We start from the raw sequence: 22,964 nt of genomic DNA, 5'->3' as shown, positions 1-22,964 counted from the left end.
CACTTTAGGGACTGAATCCACTATCCGGAGGTCTCTGTAATCGGGACAAAATGCTGAGAATGGAGGTGTTCGGATTGGAGAGACATGACCGTATGTGGGGTATTTATTTATTTATGTTTAAGCTTTAAGTTCATTTATAGTTTATGTTTCTTTATATCTCAGTTTAGTTCATGTCCATCATGTCTTTTACATTGTGTGTGTGGAGATGTTAAATGTTCAATGAACTAATATATAATAAGATATTCTTCTGACACTGACCCCCCCCCCCCCCCCCCCCCCTCCCGACACACACACACCTATTTCACATCCCACATGAGGAAAAAGTAAAAAAAAAAAAAAAAAAAAAAAAAAAAATGGAGCACAGATTCAATCTACACGTTTGTATGGAGTGTATTTCAAATGTTTCAACTTTATCAATGCACTAAATTCATAATGCTCCATTCATTCTCCAAGCAAGAGATGTATGATTATGGGAACAAATTTCAGTCACATATATATATATATATATATATATATATAATATATATATATATATATATATATATATATTATATATATATATATATATACAGTATAAACCACCTATCAAGTCCTCCCTTTTATAGAGGGAAATTAGCATACTCAAGACATAATGTGACCAGGTACTCATTCAAACCTGATTTAAAAAGAGTAATGGATGGAAAGTGCCTTACCCAAGAACACAATGCTAGGATGTTTCATGATCATCATTGTCTTACATGTGGATAATAACTTAAAACCACGTGACTTTGTTACACAAGACAAGACTCAGTAACCTCAAAACCTTATTGCTGCCGATGCGTGCCAGCAGGAAGAAGTGCTGAAACCTGAAACTAAAATCTCGACACTTTGCCAAACCTGAAAATGTTCCTACTGAAAATGCGGCCTAAACTTTACTCTTATTTCATCACCGTTTTATACCATTATTAAATGATTACACAGCAAACTTATTGACACAATGAGGAAATTAATTTGATTACACTGAAAAGGTGGCTGAATCACGTTTTCGAATTTTTACAGATGCTATTAGGCTATTTTACTCAAAACACTGAAACCGGAGGTATTTGACTTCGAGATATCGTGAAACCGGAATTCTGGCATGAACCGGAAAACTGGCACCCATGTTGCTGCCACATGCAGTTAGTTAACTGAGATTTTCATCAAGTAGACTTAATTCCATTATTTCCATTACCTTCAGTGGCATCAGTATTAGCTCTCACATTATCTCCCATTTTGAGATAGCATGCTGCTCTATTCTTATATACATTTGATCGTTCCAGATCTTTCATGTTGCCGACTTCCAAAGCTTGTGAATAAAAATCCAAGGCTTCCTGATACTTCCCTGCCTTGAAGTGTTCATTTCCAGTTTCTTTAAGTTTCACGCTGTCTGTCATTTTGTTTTGTCTTCCTCCAGATTTAATCCTGCAAGAAAAATGAAAATTTAATTGAGCTTTTATATAGCGCAATATCCACTAAACATGCTCAAAGCGCTTTACAAGGGGTCCCTGACTAACAGCAACATTTAACATGTAGGACGGAACATGATGCCTGTTAGACGATATTACAGTTTTTTTTCGGACAGAGACAACGCTGTTAACGGCCAGGTACTCGTTTTACACCTGAATATGGTGAGAGAATGTGAGTAAAGAGCCTTTTCCAAGGACTCAACTATGTGCCGATCGAGGCTCGAACCCAGGACCTTCTGATCTGAAAGTGAGTGTCATACCACAAGACCACATAGCCGCATTTTGTTAAAATTTTCTCCATCTCTTTCCTCCCTCATTCAGTGCAACAGATGAGAATTTTCGCGATAGAGTGTCCCTGTCCATTTACGACAGGAGAATATTCTCGCAAATGTGCTCTTTTTCATTTTTATTGAAATCATTTTTTTATATAAATCCAATATAAATTAATAATTGATGGTGAAGAGATATTCTGGCATTGTAATGATACAATAAAGTAATAACAAAATCCGTGTATAGATTATTGCTAACGTTTAATAGTGGATAGAACTTGGATTGATTGTATGGATCAGAGGACGAACCGTACAAGACTAAGAAAACGGAAGTAAACATTGAATACAATAGAAGTGCGTCGTAGTGCTTAAAATGTAAGACAAATGTTCGTGCGAAGCGCCGACATAACTGGTCGCCACACTACCCCTCCCCCAGTGAGGCGCAACAGTTGTTCAGCGGAATCTTGGTGGTAGCCGAGATTCTCGACCTGATCGAGTTGTTGTCGCCAGGCGTCCCGTGACAGGGGTCGAATTCACGCGTTTCAGTTGCGTGTCATCTGAATGAGGTAATGTCAATGGTTTTGGGTTGGCTGTTGTGTGGCTGATGTTAGTGTCTGAGTGTGAGAGGTGTGCAGTTTTTAGTCGATCGATGGAAATCTTTTCAGAGCGAACTTTCATGTCCAAAATGAAATATTTGTCCCTTTTGTCAATAATCCGATAAGGGCCGTCGTATGGACACTGGAGCGGATGTCTGTGCGAGTCAATTCTCACATAAACGTAACCAGTAGATGCCAGGTTGGATGGCACATATGTGGACTGTTGGCCGTGAAACTTGGGGGGTGGTGGAACGTATTGTGTTTTGTAGCCGCTGAACGAATTCTGACTTTGGTGTAGATGTTTCAGGACCAGTCGACGACAAAAACTCTCCTGGAAGACGAAGGGTTGAACCGTAGACTAAATCAGCGGGGGAACAGCCAGAGTCCTCTCGCCAGGATGTACGAATCCCCAGCAACACAATGGGTATCTCCGAATACCAGTTTGTGCCTGTGGTCCGGGCTTTCAGTGCTGCCTTCAGTTGGCGATGGAATCGTTCAATCATCCCATTTGCTTGAGGGTGATATGCGGTTGTTCAGTTGACGTTGATGCCCAAACACCTGTTGCACTCTGTCCAAAGTGCCGATGTGAATTGTGCGCCACGGTCGGAAGTAATGTTTTCAGGAACACCAAATCGGGAAATCCAATGGTGTATCAAAGCTTGAGCACAGGTAGAAGCATGAGCATCTGGAAGAGGAATTGCCTCTGGCCACCTCGTGAAGCGATCGATGACTGTAAACAAGTAAGTCATACCTTGGCTGATGGGTAGTGGTCCAACGAGATCAACATGGAGGCTACTAAATCGATTCGTTGGTAGTGGCCGGTCGACAAGTGGTGCTCGGGTGTGCCTATGCACTTTGGAAGATTGACAATGATGACACTCTTTACACCATTTACGTATGTCTCTTTTCATCCCATGCCAAACGAAACGTTGACTGATGGCGCGTTGTGTGGGCCGTGCGCCGGCGGGGGAGAGACCGTGAATCTGGTCCAAAATTTGTCGAGTCCATGACGTTGGAAGAATGGGGCGTGTTGCGCCTGTTGAAGTGTCACACAAGACTGTGGATGAACCAAATGGAATGTTCTCAAGTGTAAGACCTGTGGTAGATTTGCGATAAGATTCCATTTCCTGTGAGTGAACCTGGTCATATGCAAGTTTAGTGAAATCAGTAATGGAACAAATGGCTGAGTCTGTGGGCGTCATAATATTAAAACGCGAAAAGGCATCAGCTACCACGTTAAATTGACCTGTGATATGCTGAATATCAGTGGTGAATTCGGCGATGTAAGACAAGTGTCTTGTTTGTCGAGGCGAGCGGTCAGTTTGACTGATGAGAGCGGAGACAAGTGGTTTGTGGTCTGTGAATAATGTAAATGCCCTACCTTCCAGGAAATGCCTGAAGTGTTTGACAGCGCTGTAAGCGGCGAGCAGTTCGCGGTCAAACGCACTGTATTTTTTTTCTGTGGCTGAGAGCTTCCTAGAAAAGAAGGCAAGCGGGACCCAGTTATGACCTTGCTTTTGTTCAAGTTGTGCACCGACAGCTGAGTTGGAAGCGTCAACTGTAAGACTTGTTGGGGCATTTGGTAGGGGATGGTGAAGGAGAACAGCGTGTTTCAAAGCCTCCTTGGCCTTTTCAAATGCCGTATTGCAGTCATCAGACCACACGATGGATTGTCCTTTGCCACTTGCCTGAGAATGTAGTGGGGCAAGGAAGTCTGCCACGTGTGGGATAAATCTGTGGTAATAGTTTAGCAAGCCAAGGAATCGCTGAAGGCCGGCACGGTCAGTGGGAGGGGCACTGTCACGTAGAGAGGCCACCCTGTCCGGTAGTGGAAGAATCCCTTCAGCAGTCACACGGTGGCCAAGAAAATCCAACTCGCTAACACCGAAAACGCATTTCGCCTTGTTGATCACAAGTCCGTTTGTAGAGAGGAGTTGAAAAAGTTCCCGTAAGTGTTCAATATGTTCTTTATGTGAATGACTGGCAACCAAAATGTCGTCAACATAGACGAAAGCGAAAGGTATGTCTCTCAAAATGCCATCCATGAGTCTTTGAAATGCTTGGGCAGCGTTCTTCAAGCCAAATGGCATCCGCACGAATTCCCACAACCCAAATGGCGTAATGATTGCTGTTTTTGGAATTGACGACTCTGCCATGGGAATTTGATGATAGCCCCTAATCAGGTCGATCTTGTGTCTGTAGTCACCGCAAGGCCTCAGTTGGCCATCCGATTTGGAAACTACATGTAGAGGGGATGCCCATGCTGATTTAGAGCGACGGATGATTCCCATCTGCTCCATCTTGAAGAATTCAGCCTTTGCTGCAGTCAGTTTTTCTGGATTGAGACGGCGCGCTCGAGCGTGGACGGGTGGCCCATTGGTGATTATGTGATGCTCCACGCCGTGTTTGTTGCGAGATGAGTTAAACTGGGGAATGACAAGGTCTGGAAACTGTTGAAGGAGGTCAGAGTATGCAGTACTTGGGTGCACTGAGAAGCCGGCAAGGCTTATGGGTGAATTAGTATATTTAAGTGGAACAGAAATGTTGTCCATAGACAAGAGTCGTTTTCCTTTTAGATCAATTATCAGGGCGTTAGAAACAAAGAAATCCGCACCCAGGATGGGACGTGTCACATCTGCCAGGTAAAATTCGTGATTGAGGACTTGATTAGATTTTATTTCTAAAGTGATGGTGCGTTTACCCCAGGTTTTGATTGATGTTCCGTTTGCAGCAGAGAGTGTAATAGAAGGTGTTAATGTTCTGCGGTCTTGAGTTGAGGCGGGGTATACAGAAACATCAGCACCAGTATCGATCAAGAAAGATTGTCCCAAACGTCTATCATAAATGGAAAACGTGTTTGAATTTGGATTGCTGACCGATTCCACGTTCATCGGCCAGCCGAAGCGTTTCCCGAAGAAGGCAAGTTTTGTTTGTTTCCTTTGAGTTTGAGTAAACTGGAAAATTTACAACCATCTTGGCAGCGACGGGCGTCTGGTCCAAATCGTTGATGATAATAGCAAATAGAGTTGGGCATGCTATGTTGAAGAGGCTGTCCACGGAAGTAAACATTGAATACAATAGAAGTGCGTCGTAGTGCTTAAAATGTAAGACAAATGTTCGTGCGAAGCACCGACATAACTGGTCGCCACAAAGTGAAAAGTGTGTTTGTTTGGGTTAAATGATAATAAATGCCATTTAAATTCATGAGTAGTTTACGTTTCTTTATATCTCAGTTGATGTCCATCTTGTCTTTTACATTGTGTGTTGTGTGGAGATATTAAATGTTCAATAAACTAATATATAATACACAGCCGTTTAAATAGGGCCCAAACTTTCACTTTAGTTACTTCTTCCCTCACTGGCTACCGTCAAGTAATGTAAACAATCCACCGTCAGCCACGGTGATAACAGCTGTCAAGACGGCGTGCATTGGCAATAAATTATGTCTGCAGGTAAATCTCATCGCTTTGAATTTCTCTCAGGCAGAGAGTAGTAGAAATTTCATAAAAATACTCAATTTTCTCAGCCCGTTGTGGACGCAGCATCTTTTTCATAATTTTCAAACATATATAGATACAAAGGCCAATTTTTCCTCTACAAGACGCAATTATTTTTATTTACATCATTAAATGATAAATTTGTGTTTTGCTCTTTTGAATAATCAGAGTTTTTTATGAAATAATTATTAAAATTATAAGTTTAAGAAATATTTAAAAATTCAAAATATCAAACCAACACTTTTTACCATCAAGTGTGAGGGATCAGAGAAAAGTAGATAAAATTATCTTTCATATGATATATACTTTATTATGTAGATTCAGGGATTTAAGAATAGAGGGTGTGGAAAGGAATCTCAATAATTATTTTGTTACCAACAAAGAGGAAAATATTTCATGATCTTTTAGAAACCCAATAATAAAACTAGATAGTGATGATAAGAGACATTTATTTAATTTGATTTCATTTAATTTAAGCGGGAATTTTAGATATTTCTTAAATTTACTTATTTAAGTTCTGTTCAGGTTATGGAGAGACACACTGAAGACGGTCATCACACCAGTACAAATGAAATATGTCGAATCTGTTGTGAAAGAGTACAGAGCCGTACTGAGAGGATTAAAAGACTCGAGACGTTATCAACAATTGACTATAAATATAAATGTGGAATTCTGACATATTTAAATATTTCAATTTGCGAGAAATATATCTCACTGATACATAATTTAAAGAAATGCGATGTAGGTCTTAATACCTTTGGTTCAATGAGAAAACTCTGAACAAGAAACAATACTTAATGAGGTGAATATGATCCTAATCTTTCACCAGTGATGTGCTATATGCAGTCTATATGGCACACAAATTAAAAGAGGTGCAAGTGAAGTACATGAAAAAAAGTAATGGGCACGGATATCTCAAAAATAAGGTTATGAAAATTATAGGAACTCTTTAAGATTTTCTTAGTGGTTTTGATTGTCTTTAAATGAATGTCCTTATATAACAATTTTTAATGGAATTCTTATAATTCGTTGATTCTGGGATAAATATAAGTGAATAACATTTGACTATGTTTCTGGTTTATTAAGAAATTTCTATTAAGACAATGCTGTGATTGGATTTCAATTTTACCTTACTCAAAATCCTTACTTTTACGTACAGGTGAACTGATATCTCAAAAACGCCTCAATCTACTGGAATAAAATTTATATGTCTACATTCTCCAGATATTCAACATCATTTCCATTACCTTTATTTTAAAATCTTAAGTGTTGAACATGTTAAAATATTCTCTTAAAAATTTTAATTCACTTAAATTTATGTATCAATTTCATGGGTTATCCCTCTTGCTTTTTAACAACATCATAATAATGATTAAATAATCAATGAAAACTCTGTTAATAAACTCTTTGGTAGTATAAAAATATTTTTGCTACACTTAATAACGGCAATACTACATTAGTTTGAAATTCAGAAAAAATCGATCAAAACGGCGAAAAAATTGTCTCCCTCTCTCAGTGTAAGGCTATGACTCATCATCACTAGATTTACCTGGCGAACTAAACTGAAAGCAATAAACGCCTGTGAATATAGCAAGCCATTTGATTTCATTTTATAGATTTTACGAACTATTTGTGATGTTGTGAATATTGTGAATGAAAGTTTACATCTATGGGAGGCCAGGAACCCCACCTAAGGTCCATCCTTCATGCATGCTAATATATGTGACCCTTTGTATCAAAATGGCATATGTTGGGTTGATCCAGGTACTTGAAATTGAAAAATTACCACAAAATGAAACCTGGGGATTATTTCTATTTGTTATGATATAGAATGAATACAATTTGTTCATCATCATCATGGCTTATTCCTCCTGGACGTGGCCGCAGCAACTGCCAACCAAAACAAGTTTCTGTCCTGCGCCATCCTTCCACATTCAGTCACTGGCTTATTCATCCATTTGCTGATGTCTTGGTCTTGTGACAATCTTCTTCTTGGTCTCTTTCTCCCTTTTACTCTTTACAATACCTCCTAGAATACAATTATTTATATTGCAAAATTCTGAAAGTTGGTATATCTTATCATTTCCATTCAACAATCACGGTTTGGGCCAGGATTTATCCCGAAGAAATACCGTTTTGAGACGGTGGGTCACATATTTGCTTTAAAAAAAAAAAAAACCCTTAAAACTTGTTGATATTTCAAAAGAGGACTGTCCTCCTCAACTGTCATACTGAAAAAAAATTGAAGCAGGGGAAGCTGAAAAAAAACAGATCAGGGCTAGGAGGAGGGTGAGAAGTATATTTCACTTACTTTAGAGTGTCACAGAGTCAGAATCCGAAAATGGGCCCCCAGCACAGAAATTAGAAAATTTCCCCAGCCCCAGTCCCAGTCCATTTTCTCTACCCCTTGACTTAAAAAAAAAAAACAATTTTGAAACCTAAAACTAAGAAATAAAATTCATTTGAGTCTTAGAAAAAGAAGTCAGAGCCAAATACATAGCCTAAGGATCGTTAATTGATTTCCCGTATTCCAAGTCATGCCAAGCCCAAGTGAATGGATTGATGGTGGATGGCATCGTCTGCTAGACGAGGCCAGCAAGGATTATGATTAGACTCGAACGTGAAATAAAATGAGCGAGGTTGAGAGTTTGATACGTACCTTTGATTTACTTGTCTGTTTTTCCCCTCTGAGTAATATGAGTAAATTCGTTTAAATAAAACGTTTTCACAAGGAAGAAAGTTAAAACAGAAGATAGCCCGAATGAGTAAATGAAAGAACAATCTCTTTTTTTTTTTCACCTTTCTTCAGGGTTGCCAGTTTGGCATTTTAAATGCCAGATTCCAAAAATCTGGCATTTTTGAAAACCGTTTGGCATTAGAAAAATCATTTGGCATTTGGCATTTTCATTTGGCATTTTCTTTTCTTGTATATTATACTTCAAATGGCACCAGATTCAAAAAAAACATCATAAGAAACACGAAACAGTAAGTTTTCTTAATTGTCAATAATTATTTAACTGTTTACGTATTTACCTTTCATGTTAATGTATTTCTTTTCATTCTTAAAATCCAACCGTGGTGTAGTGGTTTAGCACTCCACTTAGTTGTCAGTAGGTAAAAAATTACCCCAACAGGAAATTTAGTATAATTCAAACCAAAAAAAAAGAAAAAAAAAGAAAAAAAAAACACGCAAGCCACCAGGATATGATAGTAAATTGTCTATCAAAAGTGAGTAGTTTTCTTAGTGGGGGTGGGAGTCAACAGACTTTGGCATTTTTTTGAGTGTTTTGGCATTTTTTGAGTCTTCCCCTGGCATTTTGTTGAAAAATAATCTGGCAACCCTGCCTTTCTTACCTTTCAACACAGAAGAGCTGAGAGGCTTCCAGACTTCCAGACGAAAATCCGCATGCATGACTCATGCCCATAAAAGGAAAACGCGTAAAAGGAACTCAAAACGAAGACAAGCAAACAAATCGGTACCCCTTATGACATACTATCTATCTTGACATTTTCTAATTGAACTTGAATGAATATTCTTCCAACAAGCTCAGCGCTTCCATTATTTGGTGAAAAGACACCTCAGCCAAAATTCCAAATCTAAGTTTTAAAAAATTAAAGACAGAGGCACGTCCACGAAACGAGTCCTTTTGCATTAAGAATTTAAAAAATGTTAAAGAACATTCCATTTATACAAACATAAAGAAACAGACCAAACCTGTTAAAATCGAAAAATGACTGAAAAATATTAGTAGATAATTACTTCTCCTTTATATACTTTTTTGTGCCCATTTGAAGTCGACAGCCTCTGTGGCCAAGTGGTAAGGCGTCGGTCTCGTAAACCGAAGATCCAGGGTTCGATCCCCTGCGGAGGCACGGGTCAATTTTTTTTTTTTTTTTTGGTTTTTGTTTCTTTGTGTATGCTCGCATTCTTCTTGTTTAATTAATCATAATTGTTCGCACGATTTTTTTTTTTTTTTTTTAATTTATATTACCGATGTTCTCTGCATGCATAATGTGGCCACCAATATATTCTGAGACTGAAGATGCGGTTGTGCATGGAGATGTAATATATGAAAGTATGTATTCCATTCCAACAATGAAACCGCAATCACAGTTTACTGTTCTCTTGGTGAAAACCAGAGTACATTACGTGGAAAACGGTTGTATTTTGCATCTATTAACTGCATGCTTTAAGTGTCAAAACAGAAACAAAATTTCAAAAAAATGAATAAATAAATTTTTTTTTTAAAAATGAATAAATAATATAAAATACAAACAAATAAAGAAAATAATAATAATAATAATAATAATAATAATAATAATAATAATAATAATAATAATAATAATAATAATAATAATAATAATAATAATAAATAATAATAATAATAATAATAATAATAATAATAATAATAATAATAATAATAATAATAATAATAATAATAATAATGATGATGATGATGATGATGATGATGATGATGAATAATAGTATAATAATAATAATAATAATAATAATAATAATAATAATAATAATAATAATAATAGTAATAATAATATAATAAATAATAATGAATAATAAAATAATAATAATAATAATAATAAATAATAAAATAATAATAATAATAATAATAATAATAATAATAATAATAATAATAATAATATATAATAATAATAATGATATATATAAAAGATAGATGAATATAATAATAATAATAATAATAATAATAATATAATAATAATAATAATAATAATAATAATAATAATAATAATAATAATAACAATAACAATATAATAATAATAATAATAATAATAATAATAATATAATAATAATAATAATAATAATAATAATAATAATAATATATAATAATAATAATAATAATAATAATAATGATAATACATATAATGATAATAATGATATAATAATAATAATAATAATAATAATAATAATAATAATAATAATAATAATAATAATAATAATAATAATAATAATAATAATAATAATAATATAATGATAATAATATATAATAATAATAATAATAATAATAATAATAATAATAATAATAAAAATAATAATAATAATAATAATAATAATAATATAATATATAATAATAATAATAATAATAATAATAATAAATAATAATAATAATAATAATAATAATAATAATAATAATAATAATAATAATAATAATATAATATAATAATAATAATAATAAGTGTAAATATTTTTTCACATCGGAAATGTGTGATGAATCATTGACGGTAGGATAATGTTTTTCAATTATTAGCAAACGTATCTTCGATTCTTTGAGGAGAAAAAAGCGAAAGTAGGCATGGTGCATCACTTTGGTTTCGGTTTGTTCTTAGAATTTAGAAATGGCTGCGTCCTTGTTGAAATACGTCCCCAGTCGCTTTTGGGGGATCGTTTGCCAATCAAGGCTTATCTTGCCAAGATATTTTTCAGACTCAGCTGGGAGTGGAGAAACAGGGACGGTCACTTCAAAACCAGAGTTGTCAACACCAACAGAGGGAGCCCTTCGCAAATTTGACAAACTTGTTGAGAAGGTGAAATCTGAACAAGATGATGAAGCGTCGATCACATCAGCAGAACAAAAACAACCTGACGATCTGAACCTATCATTTGCAACTATGCTACGGAAATCCAGTCACATCGCACTTGGGGAAGAGGAAGACAAACGGGTTACTGGACAGATTATTGAAGTGATGGAGGACGATTTGTACATTGACTTCGGTGGAAAATTTCATTGTGTTTGCCCAAGGCCTCGGAAAAATGGCGAGTATGTCACAATAATTTCATAATCTCATACTGATTGCGATAAAGAATAAATATATGCTTATCTGAATGCTATGGGATCCCGGTAGCTCAGTTGGTAGAGCACTTGCTTCACACTCAACAAAAGGACCTGAACCAGTTTAGAGTTTAGAGTCTTTTCTGTCCACACAGCCCAGCAGTGATTGGGTAGCTGGGTCTATTAGTATTAGAATTAGATCTGGCAGAAGGTACTTTGTGGTAGACTTATGTCCTATCCAAAGGGTAGCAAACAATTACCATTGTCTGTTTCACGCTATAGACTGTAGAAACTGAGATAAACCCCGGCTAGATGGCTCTGAAGGACTACTTTGATTTCTGTGAAGAGTACTTACCGATCTGATCTTTGACAGTTTTTGTATAGTTTATAGTAAGGTCAACGCTAATTAATCGAACTTCTGCAGATAGGCTTGGACGCAATATCAAATTATGACTGACTCTGCCTATAAATCAAAAGACCAGCCAATCAAAAACAAAGAGCATTTTAATTTTATGTGAAATATAATATTTTTCATTGATACAAATTTTTATTATTGATAAAAGTAATCAATGTCTGTCACTCCTTTGTGTAATACAGTTGAAGCTGCTTGATTGTAACAGCACCGTTAATAATAATTAATAATTGAGCTTTATATAGTGCAATATCCACTAAATGTGTTCAAAGCACTTTACAAGGGGTCCCTGGTCAACAGCAACATTTAACATGTAGGACGGGGCATAACACCTGTTAGGCGATATTACAATTTTTTCAGACAAAGACAATGCTGTTAACGGCCAGGTACTCATTTTACACCTGACTATGGTGAGAGAATGTGAGTAAAGAGTCTTTGCCAAGGACTCAACTGTGCCATGGGTGCCAGTTTTCCGGTATATGCCGGAATTCCGGTTTCGCGATATCTCGAAGTCAAATACCTCCGGTTTCAGTGGTTTTTGAGTAAAATAACCTAATAGCATCAGTAAAAATTCGAAAATGTGATTCAGCCACTTTTTCAGTGTATGGAGGTAGGCTCGTGAAACTGGAACTCTCTTTGGTAAGATTTAAGTTTAGGCTGCATTTTCAGTAGGAACATTTTCAGGTTTGGCAAAGTGTCGAGATTTTAGTTTAAGGTTTCAGCACTTCTTCCTGCTGACACCCATGAACTATGCGCTGAGCATGAGGCTTGAACCCAGGACCTTCCGATCCGAAAGCGCGTGTCATACCACTAGCCGCACAATCAAGAAGAATCAAGAAATCTCTCCAATTAAATCGCATTCTAATTAATTGATTCTGCGGGTGATCTCCATAATTTCCCTCTAAGTATTTTTAGTACCTGTAGTTGCATTTGTAGACATGTAGTAATTGTTTCATATAATATATAATCAAAAGTGATATAGAGCACCATTTCATTTGCTTTGCTAAAATGTTGCCTTCCAGTTTTATAATTTATAATATTCAATATAACACATGTCGTAATGACAGATGTATGAAAGTATTTGATCATCTAACTTTCGTTACACTTATAACCCTTAGATGTCCAATATATACAGCCAGAGACACATGAAACTCGCTCCACCATAGTTTACAACTCATTACACAATTTCATGTAACAGAGCATGCTTATCAAAATAAAAACAAGAGATTTGAATAATGCATAATCATTAACATTAACAGCGTTGTTTTTTATTATTCATTGCTCCCTTTGTGAGGTCTGCTATATTAGACAAAAAGGGAAATTGATTTCGATTGTCTCAATGGCTTGTTGATTGTGAACCTACAATATTACCATTATTATTATTATTGTTATTATTATTATTATTATTATTATTATTATTATTATTATTATTATTATTATTATTATTATTATTATTACTATTACTATTATTATTGTTGTTATTATTATTATTATTATTTTTTTTTTTTTTGTTACTATTATTATTTTTGTTGTTATTATTATAATTATAATTGTTATTATTATTGAATTTATTATTATAATTATTATCATTGAAATGATTATTATTATTTAAAAAAAATTTTTTTTTTTTTGATTATTATTATTATTATTATTATTATTATTATTATTATTATTATTATTATTATTATTATTATTACTATTATTATTATTATTATTATTATTATTATTATTATATTGTTGTTGTTGTTGTTATTATGTATCATAAATCACTGCCTACTTCTTTTAATTTTTTATTTAAAAAAAAGTTTGTACCAAAGAGGAACGGACGTGATTGTGAGTCTCAAGAGCCAAGAGATGAGTTCTGCTTTCCTGGGATCCGATGTACACATCACTTTGCTTGAGGCTGATGCTGTACTGCTTGGACTGCAATCGGCATCTAAAACTAAAAGGTGATTCATCAAGACCTTTTTACTCTTCTAGTGTATAACTTTTCAACCCATATTTAAAAAAAAATAATTGAGCTTTTATATAGCGCAATATCCAATTAATGTACTCAAAGCGCTTTATAAGAGGTCGCTTGCCAACAGCACCACATAACATTTAGAATGAGATATGACACCTGTTAGCGATATTAGAATATTATTCTGACAGAGACAACACTGTTGGTGACCAGGTACTCATTTTACACCTGAGTACGGTGAAAGAAAGACTCAACTATGCACCAAGCCTGGCTCAAACACAGGACCTTCCGATCCGAAATCGCGTGTCATACCACAAGACCACATAGCTGCACAAGACATTCTGACATTTAAAATATGACCTCTCATGATTTAGATTGGTAGCCAGGGTTTAATTGGATAAAGTGTCTTTACTTACCTCTCTCCATGCCACCCGTTTTCATGATTTTTTTTTCATAAAATTCCTGTCCAGATAAAATCGACAGAGATATTTATTTTTAACGTCGTCCTAAAAGCCATTAGATCCAGGTTTCTGTAGTTTGAAACAGACAATAGCAATTGCTTGCTATCCTTTGTCCTGGCCCTGGCCAGATACCTTGGCTGAGAGGGATACAGTCAAATGTTTAGTTAGTTTTGAGAGATAATATTTTTTTCCTTGTAAATCATCTCTCTGTTATGCAATGTATTATCTTTTGTTTACATAATATATATGATTTGTAAACACTTGAGTGTATTTCTCTTAGTCGGGACCTGTGCTTGTGACTGGATAAAACTTTTAGGTGATCTCAAACTAAGTACTTTGGTAGTGTGCTCTTGAAATCTATATCTGTTTCCTATTTGAACCAATTCCTCTTTGTCTTACCTTTTCTTGGATGCTTTAATTGTAAATTCTTGGAGCTTATTACTATGTCATTTCCTTCCTTTTTACTGGCGCTGATATGACCTTAATGTGTTGCAAGCGCTGTAAAATCCTTAAAAACAAACAAATAATCTGAATGGAAGTGTAAAGTAAACCCAATCTTCTGGAGAACTGGATACATGGATTGTGCAACTGATCTTTTTGTTTCAGGGTGATGGTATCTTATTGTCTAGTCTAAATATATTCAGGTCGTCAATAAAGAACATCCATTCTTGCTCCTTTATGCTCCTTAATCATGATAATCTGACTGTACATCCTGCTTCTGAAATAGTTTTGCCTCCTTCTGATTCAATGTGTAACCTATTCATTGTTTATACATTGTCCGGTGGAGGGGGGGGGGGGGGGGGGGGGGGGCTGGTTACACACTTCCAATAGAACTAGAAAAGAGGAAGCTTGGTCTGTTAGATCTAGTAGAAAGTACTTTTCAATGAACTAGGATCCTATCCAAAGGGTAGTATGTATTTGCTATTGTCCATTTTCAGGCTATAGGAATCGGGAAGAAACCCCGGCTTTATGTTTTTTTTGGCTCAGACGGACTAATTAATGATTCTTGGGAATGGTGTTTGGTTAGTTGTGCGGCTATGTGGTCTTGTGGTATGACACTTGCTTCGGATGAGAAGTTCCTGGGTTCGAGCCTCTCTCTGCGCTTAGTTGAGTCTTTGGAAAAGGCTCTTTACTCACATTCTCTCACCGTACTCAGGTGTAAAATGAGTACCTGGATGTTAACAGCGTTGTCTCTGTCCGAAAAATGTTAACATCACCTGACAGGCGTTATGTCTTGTTCCACATGTTACGTAAAGCGCTTTGAGCGTGTTTAGTGGATATTGCGCTGTATAACAGCTCAAGTTTATGTTTTTTAGTGTACACCTGGCTTTTTCTTTTTTTCTTTTTTTTTTTACAAGCTAGTTCCCATCCCTGATTCGTAGCTGGCACATTTTTGATAATCATGATTCTTGATTCTTAAGATTTTTATCTGTGTCACGCCTTTTTGTTAACAGACCTTAAATAATGAGTGTACCTTGTCTTGCAAAAATGGGAAAATAATTGTTGGTGATCAATCTGAACCTGAATGAGGTCTCTCTCTCTCTCTCTCTCTCTCTCTCTCTCTCTCTCTCTCTCTCTCTCTCTCTCTCTCTCTCTCTCTCTCTCTCTCTGTCTCTCTCTCTCTCTCTGTGTGGAGTCCTTTGACCTTTCTTGGTGGGTAAGAGGGCACTTGCTGAGTCTTCTATCCCCTTATATCTGTTTTCCGAGTTCCTTTGTCTTTTGTCTTGGAATGGGATTGCTTCATGTTGTCCTGGCCCTTGCGGGAGTCCTTAGCTGAGGAGGAAATCGTCAAATGTTTTGTATAAGTTTTGAGAGATGCTATATTTTTCCTTGTAAATCATCTGTTATTATATTATTATTATTATTATTATTATTATTATTATTATTATTATTATTATTATTATTATTATTATTATTATTATTATTATTATTAGTATTATTATTATTATTATATTATTATTATTATTATTATTATTATTATTATTATTATTATTAGTATTATTATTATTATGTGTGTGAGTAGGCTACTTTTTACCATCCATCATTTTAAGTATAACACGGGCCTTGCTACACCCAGACAGTTTGTTGCACAAAACACACAATGCACACACAGTAGTCAGCTTCAAACTAAGTTAGTGAGAGATTAGATAGATAATAAAAATAAATGGCATTCATATAACCGTATACATGTATATTTATATAACTTATATTTATAACTTATACCTTATATTTATATAGCTTAACTTAACTATTATTTCATGGTTTTTGTTTTTATAATATATATATATATATATATAATATATATATATATATATATATATATATATATATAATATATATATATATATATATATATATATATATATATATATATATATATATAGTGTGTGTGTGTGTGTGTATATTATAAAAACAAAAACCAGAGAGAGAGAGAGAAATGGTGATTTTGGTCATTTGAGCTGTCTCCCTTGAAATTGTCTATAACATAATTCGGTTATATTATGGCTATTTGAAAGGTCCCCATCCCCATCATTGTTATACTGAAGTTCCATTGTACATCAGTGAGAGCTTTTAAAACAAACGAGGGCCTTAAAAACACCCTTAACTTTAAATACGCATTTATCGCTCTTTCTCTTCCTCTATCCATCTCAACAAGGGTTTTATCTCTGAATCAAGGGAGTTAACTCAAGTTCCAAAACAAGACCTATTATAATTGGCAGGATTATTTCCCTTACCTTTAAAAGCATCGATCGTCTAAAGTCACTCAACCCTAACACTGACTATATCCGTAGTTTACCCGGGTTACTTTTATCCCATGCCTATTTATTACATTTTTCTGAGACAAATTTTTGGCGTAGTATCAAAAGCTGATGTTTTTAGTTTTTGCATATTAATGAATGGTAGTTAAATAAAACTATCTATGTATACAAGCTCCCATTTTGAAAAGTAGCAAAAATCTCTAGGATTGAGTGAGTTAAAGTTAAAGCTTTCACAGCTTTATGGTGATAACGATCAATCAGCAATTTCAAATTTGAGCGGCTGATATTAACGCATTATAAAATTTTGTTTTTTAATACCTTTCAAACACGGGAAGTATTGAATTGAATTGAACGCATACGAATTGCTTACATTAAACAAACAATAAAACACCTGTTTCACTAATCATGTGAAATCAACACCGTTTGATGAGATACAATTTAAATATTAGATACACAGATTTTTATCTGTCAACAAAAAAAAAAAAAAAAAAAAAAAAAAAAAAAACGGCAATGAATTTTTTTCTATAATTGCTCCATCTATCATAGATATATGGCCATTGAAATGAGATAATCACAACAATGATAATGGGTCCGGTTTTTATTTTTAAATATATTATAACACAACCCTTCAGGGTTGGAGTAACTGTAATACTATGCAAATGAGTTTTCTCCTGATCAATAATAGTTGAGTTTTCTCCTGATCAATAATAGTTGGCGGGTGGTTGGATGGGAGCATCACCCTTGAATCATATACCTATGATGTTCGCATGGGTGTACGATCCGATAGTGATGTCGTTTCTTCTTCTCTTTACTAGCCTATCCTGCTTCTTTGGTTTGTGATTGTATTTTTGACAGGGGATATTTTTTTTCCGTAAATCTTCTGTCTGTTTGTTCTTGGTTATTTATAATTTAGCTCATGATATCTTTAGGTTATGATTTTGATTTACATTTGTACTATTTTTGTTAGATTGCTTGTTTTTTTGTTTCAGCGGTCTCTCATATAACCTCAATTGTGTTGGAAGAGACCTAAAGCAACAAACAAAAAAAAAAAAAAAAAAAAAATAATCGTTGATTGGTATTGTGTGTTGCTTGATGTGAGTGGTGAACTGGTTGTAACATTGAAATTGTAAAATGTTGACAAGTAAAATGCATGACATCTGAAACAAAGTATAAATCATGGTAATTTATCAGAGACGTATGTATGATTATTATCGTTTGTTGCTTTCATGGTTATTGTTGTCATTAATATTTCATTGTAGGATGAACTTTGTACGTTTATGATTCATTCGATCATGACCAATTTTCAGTTACCAGTTTTCTATGATAGTATTTTTCGATTTTTCATTGCCGTATTGATATATTTTTCCTCACATTCAAAGTTGTGTAAAATTGTTGTGAATGATGCAATGCAAGCTATATGGGATTCTGTAATTATAAACTATTGTATAAGGCAGTTAAAGGATAATTCCTATATTAAGCCTTTAGTAAGATAAGATAAGGAAATAAGGAAATCCTTTTTGTATTTGGTCTGGGTTTGAGGATTGTATGTAGATTTGTTATTTCTGGGTGGGGTTCCTTACCTCCCATAGTGGGCAGGGAGATACTTACTGTGTCTTCTATACCCCTATATCTGTTTTCCAACTTGCTTTCTGTCTTTGTCTTGGAATGAGATTACTTGGTTTTGTCCTGGTCCTGGAGTGGATCCCCTTGCTGAGAGGGAAACAGTCAAATGTATAGTTAGTTTTGAGAGATGATATTTTTTTCCCTTGTAAATCGTCTCTCTGTTATGCACTGTATTGTTTTGTTTACATATTAGCATATGATTTGTAAATATTTGAGTGCATGCCTCTTAGTTGGGACCCGTGCTTGTGTCTGGTTGAGACTTTTAGGAGATCTCGAACAAAGAGTACTTTGATAGTGTGCGCTTGGAATCTACTTTGTTCCCTATTTGAACCATTCACCTTTATCTTACTTTTTCCTCAAGTCCTTTTAATTTTAATTGTACATCCAAATTTCTTCCTTTGATTTGACTGATTTGGCTGATTTGACTTAAATGTGTTGCAAGCGCCATAAAACCCTTAAAAACAAACAAACAAACAAGATTTGTTGTTTGAATCATCATACAACTGTATGTATTACATACACATATACACGGCCTCTGACTGGTATTATATTAGACAAGATATTGGCTTGGTGGTGTTGACCTTTGACCTCTCGTGGTGGGCAGGATGTCATTTACTGTGTCTTCTATCCCCCTAAATCTGTTTTGTTTTTTTTAAACTTAATTTATGTTATACCTATAAGGCCTATGGTTAATGTGTATGTATATGAAAGAAGAAGATAAAAGGAAACTGGCAAAGTTACGACAAACGTTGGCTGTCTCTCACTCCTGAGGTTAAACCCCCCCCCCCCCCCAAAAAAAAACCAAAAAAAAAACCGCTTTTTGTCTTTGTCTTGGATCACTTGGTTTTGTCCTGATCATTGCCGAAGTCCTTGGCTGATGGGGGGAGACAGTAAAATGTGTAGTATAAGTCTTGGGCGATATTTTTTTCCCCCACTGTTAATCATCTCTCTGTTATGTATTGAATGTTTTGTTTGTTTTGAATCTGTTATAGCGATTTTTAAACATTTGGGTGTATTCTTCTTAGTGGGATCCTGTGCTGGTGTCTGAATGAGACTTTTAGGTGATCTCAAACTTAGTACACTGATACTGATAGGTTAGCTCTTGCAATCTGCATCTGTTCCCTACTTGAACCATTAGCCTTTGTCTTACTTTTTTCTCGTGTGCTTTCGATTGTAAATCTAGAATATTCGACCATCCCATTGCTTTCTTTTTACTGGCGCTGAAATAATCTAGATTTGTCACAATTGTCGTAAAGCCTATAATTAAAAACAAACTAACAAGCAAAAAATAACAACATATATTGGATATTGCATGCTTCATTATTATGTGTGCAGCTATGTGGTCTTGTGGTATCACACTTGTCTTTGGACTGGAAGTTCCAGGGTTCGAGTCCTACTCTGAGCGGCGCATAGTTGAGTCCTTGGAAAAGACCCAAAACTCACTGATATCGCCTAACAAGCGTCATGTCTCGTCCTACATGTTAAACCGTGCTCTGAGAAAGTCTCGAACCCTGGACATTCCAGTCTGAAGACAAATCATACCTTTAGGCCTAGTTCGTGAATACCCCCCCCCTCTCTCTCTCTCTCTCTCTCTCTCTCTCTCTCTCTCTCTCTCTCTCTTCTCTCTCTCTTTCTCTTTCTCTCTCTCTCTCTCTCTCTTTCTCTCTCTCTTTCTCTCTCTTCTCTCTCTCTTCTCTCTCTCTCTCCTCTCTCTCTCTCTCTCTCTCTCTCCTCTCTCTCTCTCTCTCTCCTTCTCTCTCTCTCTCTCTCTCTCTCTCTCTCTCTCTCTCTCTCTCTCTCTCTCTCTCTCTCTCTCTCTCTCTCTCTCTCTCTCTCTCTCTCTCTCTCTCTCTCTCTCTCTCATATTCCAAGGGGAAACTAAAAAAAGAAAAGGAGTTTAATGTTGTTTTATTCATTGATGTATATCTAAAAGTATTTAATTGTATTTTATATTTACTTCACAGGTCCTGACAACTAGAAGTGTTGTGTCCATATTGATATCTCACAATCAACATTATCTTGTCCACACCAGAGAGTAACTTGAATTTTAATCGTGAACTGACTTGCTGGGGATCCTGACCTCCCATAGCGGGCAGGGGGGTACACACTGTGTCTTCTATCCCTTTATATCTGTTTTCCAACATGCCTTCTGTCTTTGTCTTGGAATGAGATTACTTAGTTTTTTTCCTGGCCCTGGTCGGAGTCCTGGCTGGGAGGGAAACAGTCAAATGCATAATTTTTGTTTTGGGAGATGATATTTTTTTCCTTGTAAATCATCTCTCTGTTATGTATTAGTATATTTGTTATTTTTTAATGTATAATGTAAGCATTTGAGTGTGTTCCTCTTTGTTGGATTTTGTTCTTGTGTCCGGATGAGACTTATAGGTGATCTCAAACTACTAAATGCATTGGTGATATGCTCTTGGAGTCTACATCTGATCCTTATTTGTTCCCAGTTCCCCTATGTCTTACTTTCTCTTGGATGCTTCAATTGTAATTCTAGAACTTTTTACTATCCCGTTTTCTTCCTTTTTACTGGCGCTGATATAACCTAAATGTGTTGCAAGCTCCGTAAAACACTTAAAAACAATCGTGAACTGAACATATTATTTGCATTGGCCAGAGCCGATGATTTGCTGTGCCAGTGCCAGGCAGTGACTGTGACAGAATATTAATCTTATGTACCTAGTTGACGGGTGTTGAGCAACGAGTACATATTATATGCAGGTCTGACATCCGAACCCAATTATGGGCCTAGTTTATAATCGTTGTAATGGACAATAAATGAATTTTGCATCATTTTTTTTTTCTTCGAGATTTCAAATGCAACAATGTGCCAATAATGGACTGGGTTATCAGACATGCAATTTAAGTGCACGTCGGTGTTGAGGGGGAAAAAAGACAAATTTGTTAGATAATCAGAAGTGTAACGTAAAGTATGTTATGTCGGATTAAACTAGATAGGGAACATTGAGTTTAAAGCCAAAATGATCAGACCCCACTTCCCCGGATGATGATGATAATAATAATTATTATTATTATTATCATTATTATTATTATCATTATTATTATTATTATTATTATTATTATTATTATTATTATTATTATTATTATATTTTATTATCATTATTATTATCATTATTATTATATCATTATTATTATTATTATTATTATTATTATTATTATTATTATTATTATTATTATTTATTATTATTATTATTATTATTATTATTATTATTATTATCATAATTGTTAGCATTATTATCATCATCATCATCATCGTTATTACTATGAAAGTGAAAGTATTCCTTGTCATTAAATTACAACAGTCCACTGCTTGTAAATAAAAAGCTAGATTATTTTAGACAGTCGAGAGAGAGAGCGAATGAGAATATATATACACACGTTTATTTTATATATATATATATATATATATAATATATATATATATATATATATTTTTTTTTTTTAAATATATATATAATATAAGAGAGAGAGAGGGAGAGAGAGAGAGAGAGAGAGAGAGAGAGAGAGAGAGACTCTCACTTTTCCATGTGATGCATTTTTTTAAACTCTTTATTTTATCTGTGTTAGATAATTTCAATTCATGAATATAGATTGTTTGTTTTGAATGAATAAATAAATAGTAATGTGACATTCACACTTGGAAGAAGATGAGAGTGAGCGTCTTTCTCTTGCTAATATTTGGTTTCACTGTTCTTGAAAGATGTTTTTTTTTTATATTGCGGCGTGTATAAAGTCCCATTGAGGGAGGTGGGAGTCTTTGGTCTCCAACCAATTGAGCTTTTATATAGCGCAATATCCACTAAACGTGCTCAAAGCGCTTTGCAAGGGGTCCCTGGCCAATAGCAACGTTTAACATTTAGGACGGGACATGACGCCTGTTACTGTTAGGCGATATACCATTTTTTTTTTTCGAGCAATGCTGTTTTAACGGCCACGTACTCATTTTACTCCTGAGTACGGTGAGAGAATGTGAGTAAAGAGCCTTTTCCAAGGACTCAACTATGCGCCGAGCGAGGCTCGAACTCAGGACCTTCCGATCCGAAAGCGAGTGTCATACCACAAGACCTCATAG

General features: G+C 35.0%; 2 protein-coding genes and 1 non-coding gene across 4 annotated transcripts in view; 2 read left to right on the top strand and 1 right to left on the bottom strand.

Moving 5' to 3' along the window:
- LOC144956860 (protein unc-45 homolog B-like) overlaps window positions 1–8,659 on the bottom strand; it is a 37,241-nt gene extending 28,582 nt beyond the window's left edge. The window contains exons 1-2 of one of the 2 annotated variants that reach the window (XM_078887641.1): window positions 8,506–8,659; window positions 1,211–1,440 (exon numbers count right to left, since the gene is read on the bottom strand). In XM_078887641.1, the coding sequence (XP_078743767.1) occupies window positions 1,211–1,412 (202 nt within the window). In that variant the 5' untranslated portion in view covers window positions 1,413–1,440; window positions 8,506–8,659. Of the gene's footprint in view, window positions 1–1,210; window positions 1,441–8,157; window positions 8,258–8,505 lie in introns of those variants that run through there. The other variant, XM_078887642.1, reaches the window with a different exon arrangement.
- Window positions 8,660–9,647: 988 nt separating this feature from the next.
- Window positions 9,648–9,719, top strand: Trnat-cgu (transfer RNA threonine (anticodon CGU)). The gene has a single exon. It is a non-coding gene; the product is annotated as a tRNA-Thr (tRNA).
- A 1,481-nt stretch (window positions 9,720–11,200) lies between these two features.
- On the top strand, window positions 11,201–21,975 carry LOC144956859 (small ribosomal subunit protein bS1m-like). Its single transcript, XM_078887640.1, has 3 exons — window positions 11,201–11,638; window positions 13,868–14,011; window positions 20,830–21,975. Exons 1-3 carry the CDS (start codon window positions 11,217–11,219, stop codon window positions 20,834–20,836), a joined length of 573 nt encoding a protein of 190 aa, XP_078743766.1. The 5' UTR covers window positions 11,201–11,216; the 3' UTR covers window positions 20,837–21,975.
- Window positions 21,976–22,964: the final 989 nt, after the last annotated feature.

Source organism: Berghia stephanieae, chromosome 11, assembly GCF_034508935.2.
Source record: "Berghia stephanieae isolate SIO BIC M18660-M18661 chromosome 11, UCSD_Bste_1.3, whole genome shotgun sequence".
Lineage (NCBI taxonomy): Eukaryota > Metazoa > Mollusca > Gastropoda > Nudibranchia > Aeolidiidae > Berghia > Berghia stephanieae.
Note: the sequence above shows the minus strand (reverse complement) of the source record. Positions and strands in the feature narration are given on the sequence as shown.

What these genes read in the sequence shown, in the direction of transcription:
- LOC144956859 (XM_078887640.1), top strand. Translation starts at nt 11,217, where the DNA reads ATGGCTGCGTCCTTGTTGAAATACGTCCCCAGTCGCTTTTGGGGGATC. An exon ending in AGGCCTCGGAAAAATGGCGA is followed by an intron (nt 11,639 to 13,867) that starts GTATGTCACAAT and finishes TTTAAAAAAAAG; the next exon opens with TTTGTACCAAAGAGGAACGG.